The sequence below is a fragment of the Ascidiella aspersa genome, chromosome 6, assembly GCF_963924565.1.
Source record: "Ascidiella aspersa chromosome 6, kaAscAspe10.2, whole genome shotgun sequence".
NCBI lineage: Eukaryota > Metazoa > Chordata > Ascidiacea > Phlebobranchia > Ascidiidae > Ascidiella > Ascidiella aspersa.
The window spans coordinates 11,944,553-11,953,655 of NC_139452.1; the positions used below are offsets into that span (position 1 = coordinate 11,944,553).

At 36.6% G+C, this 9,103-nt stretch overlaps 1 protein-coding gene across 1 annotated transcript; it reads left to right on the forward strand.

Annotated features, from left to right (window-relative positions):
- Positions 1-6,566: 6,566 nt before the first annotated feature.
- Positions 6,567-8,699, forward strand: LOC146139883 (uncharacterized). The gene is made up of 2 exons (XM_083392549.1): positions 6,567-6,740; positions 7,941-8,699. Exons 1-2 carry the CDS (start codon positions 6,567-6,569, stop codon positions 8,316-8,318), a joined length of 552 nt encoding a protein of 183 aa, XP_083248675.1. The 3' UTR covers positions 8,319-8,699.
- The last annotated feature ends 404 nt before the right edge of the window (positions 8,700-9,103 follow it).

Below are 9,103 nucleotides of genomic sequence, written 5' to 3' on the forward strand. Positions count from 1 at the left end.
TGAACTTAATGCAAAAAATAGGCATTTTCTCCTTTTTTTAGCGTTGTGTGCTGATGGTGGTAAGTTAAACCCATTTAAAATTAAAATAACATTTCCTAGTTTATTATTCATTATTAATCTTTAACGAAGGCTCTTTGAAGCTAGCATAATATCTCGTGATAGCTTCTTCAGGCTTTAAAGTATAATCTTCTTTTGGCGAAACATCTATTTCGTCGAATTCCATGTCTATTCTGCCTGTTATGTCAAAGTCACACCTTACTCAAAGTATTCTGCTCGTTGATTATTATGTTCGTGCTTATAAACACAGCCAGCTTATCGTTGAATAGGACAACACGGCAAGTATCCTACTGTTAGGCTACATTTTGACTCACATATTGTCGCCATTTCACCTCTCAAGGCAAAGGTACGCGAGCGCTGCTTAGTTCGAATTAGTAATACTTATGACTTGCACAATTGCGTAAATGTACAAAGAGGTTCAAAAGTTAATGTTAACGTGCCTTAGCCTGGAATAACCCCCGTAATTGCGGCGCTATATATTTTCAAAATATTTTGTTGTATGTAATGTTGAATTAAAATACAATAGGTCGGCAAACGCATTACGGTTCATTTATCTTACACTTCCAGGAATGGTTTGTTAACATTTATCCTCAAATAATTAGAACCGACTTGCAACATATTGTGCATGGATCGCTAGTTTGGTCCTCATAACATAGATAGAGCTAGTGAGTCAAACCTTTTGCTTTCCGGTAAGCAAGATGACGCGGTTGGCGGCAAGTGGCGCCAATCTGGAAATTAGTGATTAAAATGCGGGTCGTTGCAGTACGCTACATTAACATTAAATCACCAGAAAGGAATGCAAGTCACTCCTTAACGTTTGTTAAAGTGACCTTTCCATCTATTAGGAGTAAGTAAGCAGCATTTGGTTTAGTCCAGGGGTTCTCAAACTTTTTAACTAGTTTAGCTGCACACCATTTCGATTTATCTGTGCGTATAGCCTATATCCCGTAAAAATACCCATCTTTCCGGGTCTCGTTGTAAATTAAAACTTTCACGTCGACCATGAGATATGACTTAAGCCATTACAGGTAAAGGTAAAACAATCCTTGAAATACCAAGCACTATACTGGTGATGGAGATCACAACGCCAACTATACATGCGATGAAAACGGCTTCAAACGTAAAAAAGAGTATATCTTTGTCGATTTCACAAGGGAAGTGTATGGACATTTACTCATTTAGGCTATACTCAGTGTTGTGTGTCGCTGATGTTACGTTAAACCATATTTAAAATTAAAATAACTAGTTTAACATGTAATAATCTTAAAAAGGCTCTTTAAAGCTATAGGATATGTTCTTGATGGCTTCTTTAGGCTTTAAAGCTAGGTTGGTAAAAAAAAAAACACTCTAACATTAAACTAAGCTCTAACGTTAAGATAACAAAAACATCAAAATGCATGTAGGTTGTATTAAATCATTAACCATTGTATGCATCCAAGCTAGGTTAAATATGTGCTTTACAAGCTCAGCAGTCTTGCCTTGGGGTGTAACGAAAAGAACGAATCTTGATTGTAAAAAATAAAAATCCCCAAATAAAACAAGCAACGAAAGCAAAAAATACCCGTCTAATGATAATAAATCAAGAATATCATTGGGGAGTTTCGAGGACAGCTGAAGAAAACGCATTTCAATGAAGAATGGTTTCTGTGGTTTTATACCATGAATAATTGCCTATGCCGTCATTTTTACTGGGCCGCGAGCTATTGTTGAACAATTTACCTTTATCATATAGTTGTGGGCCGCGTCATAGCCGTTCACACATGGCCTCCGCTTTATCTGTTTTACTTAAATCTATATTCAGACGAACGCGATATGCATTCTATGGCAAGTTGCGCTGTTTGATTCGTAAACTATATGTCCATTTCCTTTAAGAGTTATTTATATTGACATTGCTTATACCAAAAAAAACGTCAATTCAGCCCCCTCATTTCTATCCTGGTATACTTTAAACCAACTTATAATTAATTCGTTTGGAAATAGTGGAAATAGTAAAGCTAAGGGTCATTGTAGTATAGGCTACATGACCATGAAATCATCTCAAATAAAAGCAAGTCACTCTTACTATTTCACCTTTGTTAAGTGACGTTCTTCTATTAAACGTAAGTAAGCAGCAACCAACGTTTTAACTTGTTTAGTATGTATAGCTATCGCAAAAATGAGTTCCTGTACGCTACAGCCGTCTAAGCGTTAACATGTAAATTTTACAGTAACCGAGATCGACGCTGCTAGCAAGATGAAGTCAACATCGCACCTGTGGCATTGTTAGTTGGAAAATATTTGCTCTATACTTTTAAACGTCAGTTGGTTAGGTTGTTGGTGTTAAGTCATCTGTCCCATATGCTTGCGGAACAGTATCAGTTCCCCATTCGGTAGCAAATCCATTTCGCTAAAAGCTTTCTGAATTTATTTTAGCGGGAAGATATTAACTGGTACATTTAGTTTTCACTGACTCCGTAGTATTGTTTATATACTATGTAAGATTTAGATGCGAAATCAAAGGATGGGTCCGGTCATACAATATTGAATGAAATGTTTCTGGTATATGGCTGCCACTAAAAGCGCTTTGAAATGACTCACAAAAACAATGGAAAACGTGGATGAAACCTTGTGCAAGAACGAATCGAGAAACCATTTTTAAGCTTGTGGTTGTTTATATGCAGGGTAGCAAATGTATCGAATGCAGGTATTTGTTTGTTTAGTAACTATTGCATGCTGTGTATCCCTACAATCGAAAGAGAAGTGCAATGAAATATGTCAACTGGCCCAGCAAGCTCTGACGGAAATTTCAAGATGGGAAAAAATAAACTTCACTTTTCGACGTGTGGATGGCCACAAGAGAAAAAAAGTAAACTTGACTAAACGAAAATTATATATATATAGGGCATTTCTAAATAGTTCGTTGTTAGTGTACAAGTCTGAACGTGTACAGTAAGAAAAATGATCAGTGACGTCACTTCTTAAAAGTATTCTTCCACAAAAAATCCTGAGGCAAACAGCATTTAACTAAGTCGCTTATAATATTTCTGCCTAATGATCAACGGAATTTTTGTCGGTCGACTTCGTAAGCCACTCTAATATTATTCGCCTAGCATTATGGTTGTCTTAAACAACAAATTTTGTTTTTCGATACAGAAGATACCAGTTATTTTGGACGAAAGTATTACTGTCTTATCGGATACCATTTTTCATCACTATACACTGTAGGCTAATGGCAAATATGCATATAGATTATTTACATGAAAAAATATCCATCTTTTGTAATTCCTGAGATAGGTGGATTGAAACTAAAACAAGGTTATGTTTAACAGGACGTATATTTAAATAAGATTTTGCTATAGTTAAATCAGCGGGACCTACATATGGCTGTAGATTAAAACTCTTTAAACTAATTTTCGCAGTCCCGTTATTCGCCTTTCTCAAATCTCAACACCGACATCATAATTCGGTTTTTGGTGGCCGACGAAAAGCGGAACGAAACATTTTATTGCGTGGTAACGGTACAAGTTGGCAAGAATCGAGGTCGGAGAACTTTAAAGCGCTACAACTGCACAGTCGAAGCCGCGACCGTCGGTAGGTTTCGCCACGCACTAAATCTGAAAGTTTGGTCAAATTAGTACATTTTACTAAAATAGACTGTTTTCCCACTATCGCTTACAGACTAACTCCCTGCTAATCTGTTCGTGCCCACTTAATAGTGGCCTATATTAACCATTGATATAACCTGCAAGACAACAAAATGTATTATTCCTTGTTTTTTTGATATATTATTTTCTTGACCCAAGTTACCCGTATAGCCTTGTTTTATTTACCCCTATGTTAATTTGCCAAAGTGAGTTAGTTTGCCGAAGGCAATTTTGCCGAAAGGGATCCCGATTGCTTTCCATTGCCTTCCCGCCTAAGATCTTTGGTGTGGAAAACTTACCCAAAACTCCACCAGTGAAGTCATTGGACGCAAACTAAACCACCGGCCTTGTTAATTTACAATATGCACAATTTAGTCTGTTGGTAAAACAAATCTAGAAATCTTCACCCCTGCAATTTTTTTCATCCAGTCACAACGAAGCCGGAAGTCAAGTCCACTTCATCTACTATACACCAGCAACCATCCACTTACACGTTCAGTAATTCAGCGTTCTCGGCCTATTCCACCCATTCCCTGGCCGCTGTTTCGTTTAGTGGAGGCACTGCGTCAACAATCACCGACGGAAAATGTTTGGACAGTGGTGCTCCAAAAATGATTTACACGAAGGGTTATCGCCAGGTGTTGGGTTTTTGCGGCCCAAATGAATTTTGGGACGACAGCGTAACTAACGGAGTTTGCACTTGCAGCCCGTGTCCGGGCGGTTTAACAAACTGCTGTCAAAACACTTTTAAAGCGTGCTACTTTAAACCTTCCGCGTGCAAATGATCGTATATAACCAAATTATAAAAAAAAAAACAATTTATAAAAAAACAAATCTTTCAGCATAATAGTTTATTTGATTTCCTTTTGTCCGCGCTCAAGACAACACCCATAGTTTTATATTTATTGTATTGATGCTCCATATTTTGCATATTACTTTGAACTTTATATACACTGTAATCGTCAAATACTATGACGCATGTTCTACTTTTAAGAAGACTTATAAGAAACAATAAGCACTTTGTGGATGAACGTTATTGCGCTTCACGTTTAGACAACCTTAGCACATGCCCACTGATCATCAAAGAAAATACACATCAAATGCAGTGACCCCATTGGCCGACAACGTCTTGAACTTTTATTTATGTTGCACTTATTTCTCAGGTATAGTACTGTCATTTTAAGACTTCAGCCTGGTGCTTTTAAAATGTTTCGTGAGTGAAACTGATTAAAACATATTGCAGGTTACGTGTATTAAAAATATCCTTTGTTGTGTATATTCTTGGCCAACGTAGCGTGGTAAATATAATGAAATACCGTAATAATCGTTTTTTGTGCCATTGTTGTTTTTGCAAATATTTTATATCCTAATCTTGCACTTTCTTTTGATCGGATTTTAAGACAAAACTACAAATGTCGACATGTAGGAGGCCACAGCAGGCAACTTTACAGGATGTAGAACTGCCAAAAATCGGTAGAAAATATTTCAAAAACAAGTTATAAGACATCTGCCGATGAGTAAACTTATTTATTGGGGATGCTCGTGAACTATTGATTTGAGTGGCTATATTGAAAAGTCAGTTCGCTTCATATACAACCCAAAGTCTGCATAGCCATAACAAAGACTTTGAACAACAAAATGTTTTTAACACACGTTTAAATCATTTGGCAACTGCCAACTGTTGGATTGAATGTTTGTTATGTATGTTTGCTCCATATGTATGTCTGCCAAACTATTTCAACATTAACGGATTTTTAATTGTAGTTGCATACAATCGGACTTGGCCCGATTAAACATTAACCCTTCCATTTTCCCTTGAAAACTCCGCTCATGTCTCTATATTTGTTTTTCTTTCTTGTATGCTAATTTGGAGTTTGAAGGGCGACTATTGAGGTTTCGCACAATGCAAGTCTGCAACAACACCCAAACTTCTAAATCAAGGTTTCATTACAGGGGTCCTAGGTGCCGTTTGGGGGGGGGCACCGAACAATATTTACGGAAAACCAACATGTTATTTATTTTTTCGTTTTCGACCGTTAATTCTAATTTGTGCTTTTTATGTGACTCAAGACCTTTCTTATGTGAAGTAACATTTTTTTAAATTGAGCAGTGAAGGCCACAAATTATTGAGAGTACATGGGCGGGGGCAACATGTAAGAAGATTGGAAACCAAAGTTCTAAATCTTACGATAAATACCATCGGTGTCTAAAAAACCAGCTTCCCAATTGTTTGTTTTTTTTCATATATAAATTTTTGCAATTTCTTATACAGTTCGATCTTACAACCCGAGTATAGCTTTTTTCGTTTCTGGGCTGATTTTTATTTGCGCAGTTTTAAAAACTAATTCTGTGTATGGAAATCTTCAGTTTTGTGGTAATTTCAACGATTGGAGTATTCGAACCGTAATGAGCCATTAACCTTTTACGACAAGATTTTACAAACCGTAATAAAATCTGCACGTAAATCGAATTGCGACGACTTAAATGTAATGGTGCAAAACACGGCTGGCTGTTCGTGTTGTATTTCAGTTTAAAGCGGAGGTATTTGCTATAACATGTTATTACTGAGGTAGTGTACCGAAACGTTTTCCGTTTAGCAAACACAAACATTAGCTTAAGAAGCTCTTTCAATAAAAGGAAAAAATCGTTAATTTACCTAGGCTTTTAAATATTGCCTTATCGAATATTGATCGTCACCTTTGTTACACAGCTTAATAGTCGATCAGGTGGTCGTCGGGAGAAATACATTTGTAGCCTTCGCCTTTTGCATCAGACACGCCGCGGAAAGAACCAGTTAAACCTGATGTCGACTTGTTGTTGCAAGAAACGCAAAAGTTTAGTTTGATTTTTTTGATTTTTATCGTTCAGGAATAGTTTCATTTTACGATGAAGGCAATCGTTTTGTTAGTGTTTGTATTATTTTCAATTGCGTATGGAACCGAACTAAATGCTGCAGAGACGAACGAAATTTGCCAGCTGTCTAGACTAATTTTGCAAGAAATTTCGAGATTTGAAAAGCGGCTGCTGAAGCTTCATCGTTTGGACTGCTACGAACGAAATGTGAGCGATTCTAAAGAGTATTATAAAATTCCATTTCGATAGCTTCCATTTTAATATATGAAGGCATACGCGGTAGTGTTATGATTTAAACTAAATATCAAATCAAACGATTATATATTCTATAGTTGATTATACATATTTGTTTTCTTTTTTAGCTATAAACAACATCGTAATTATGGGTAGCCAGGATTAGGTTTGGGCTTAAATTGACTCAAAACCGTGCTTGAAAATTATCCCCGTAATTATCATACTATTTTTTGCCTAACGTTGAAAGCATTTCTTTACAGTGTTTGGAAGACGTAGTTGATTTTTCGCAGTGCAAGAGACGTTAGAAATATTTAAACACAAATCCACAAACGAACCAGTGGCCAGTTTTCTATTCCTAACACAGACAACTAAAATGTTTTCAGCTTTTTTAAGTCAGATTAGAATTAAAAGTTAGTTCATTTCAGTTATCCAAAATTAGAATAGAACTTTTCAGTAGAAAGAGAGTGGCCCAAATAATAGATAAAAGATTCATTCTTTTATTAGCAAACGTTTCGGCAATTTCTTTTGCCATCATCAGTGCAGTTAGTGTTCCAGAATAGAACTTGATTTTCGAAAGTACCTCCCAAAAAATGTTTTTTGTAGATGAAATTTCTTTTTTGTCGCACATTTATAAAAACGATTAACACCCATTGTACGGTATAATTCACCGTGGTTGTAAAATATGTTATGATTGAGAAAACGTAAACCTCTTTTTAAGACAAAGTAGCACTTTTGATACCAAAAATTTAGGAAACACATTTAAAATTATATTAGAATTAGAAGCATGCCGCTTTAATTCGTAAGGACTGAACAAGCAGCAGTCACCAGACACATCCCGCAGGGTAATTCTTACCTGCCCCTGCTGGGTTGTCTTTGCCATGCCAAAACGCGGTTGTTAAAAATTTAATGAAAGCGATAACCGGACGAAATTAGAAGTAGATTTTGATGAATTTAAAATCTAAATAAGAATTTCATAAACATTCTTAAATGATTTGTTAAATATTTTTTTTTTGAGTTTTCGTTCTCTTTATAATATTTGAGTTTGTAAAATCAAACACATTTTTTTTTCAATCTCAGTCCTTCCAATTGTCAGACCCAGTAGGTAAAAAGTATAGGGTGACATCGTTTGTTTATAGATTAAAGCACCTAACGTAATATTACACGTCATTCTAGAAATCGTACACCAAACCTCTGGCAAGCCCCAATACCTACGTCACAGTACGATTTTGGGCGAAAGACGAACAGCATGACAAGCTTCTTTACTGTTACGGGACGGTGGAAATACACGACTCCTCAGGCCAAAGCACTTTGAAAGGGTATCACTGCAAGGACCACGCCGTTGCTGCCCTGCGCCCTTCGTGTTCTGTCAAGGTGTTTGTCAACGAAATGTGCCCAGACCACAACAAAGATGCCCACAGCCTTAAAGTTTCACGTACCTATCACGTTTCGGCCAGCAGAAAATCAGGGTCTGCTGCACTCGCGTCAAGTTTTTGTACACAGTTGGCGTGCGCATTTCTACCGGTGGTTTGCGTGTTGCTAGGTGCACCATGAGAACACAACGCCCATCGAGTGTAAGGCTCTGACTTATAGGGGACCCGACCTTATATAATTAGCGGCACGGACAGGGCCGCTAATGGTTGCTATAGGATAAAAAACATATCGTTTACCTAAATCTTAGCTGAATGTATCCTCTTAAGGTATGTTAAATCGCTAAATGCACCCGCTATAGTCTACTTTAACACGTCACCTATATTCCAAATTTTTATTGCGTTTACCTTAAAAAGTCAAACAAAGCGCTGTGAAAACTGATTTTATAAGGTCATTGTGCCATTATAACAACTTGTCTATGCTTTTTTGTACCCATTTCCTGATTCCATGAAGCCTAGCAAGATGCGAGCATTTGTCGCCATTTGGTGGAACACTGTCGATCGTAAAATTGTTTTGCTGTCCCTTAAATATCGTTTTTTTATACCAAAAATGTTCTTTGTGCAATAGTGGTTTACCGATTCGATTAAAGCGTATTTCAGAGAAAATTTGCAATTAAAAAACGCATTTCGTTGCAGTTTAATCATGATCCCGATCGTGTGGCTGTATCTGCATTCTGTAAGTATGGAAAAAACATCGCTTTGCCTATTTAAACTATTCAGCACTTAGCATGGAATTAATGCGCTGCAAACGATTGGAATAATAATAGTTGTCCAACCTTTATAAGCAAGGTTAGAAAAGATTTCAGTCACAAATACAAGTGCGTATCGAAAGTTCTTTTTTAAGATAATGTTTACTTTATCCTATTTGAATTTAACATTCATTTACAGGAATGAAAATGTTAAGCTAAA

Bases quoted from the DNA above. Each gene is read 5' to 3' on its own strand.
- LOC146139883 (XM_083392549.1), top strand. From the start codon at position 6,567: ATGAAGGCAATCGTTTTGTTAGTGTTTGTATTATTTTCAATTGCGTAT. The intron at 6,741-7,940 runs GTGAGCGATTCT...ACGTCATTCTAG, and splicing joins TGGACTGCTACGAACGAAAT to AAATCGTACACCAAACCTCT.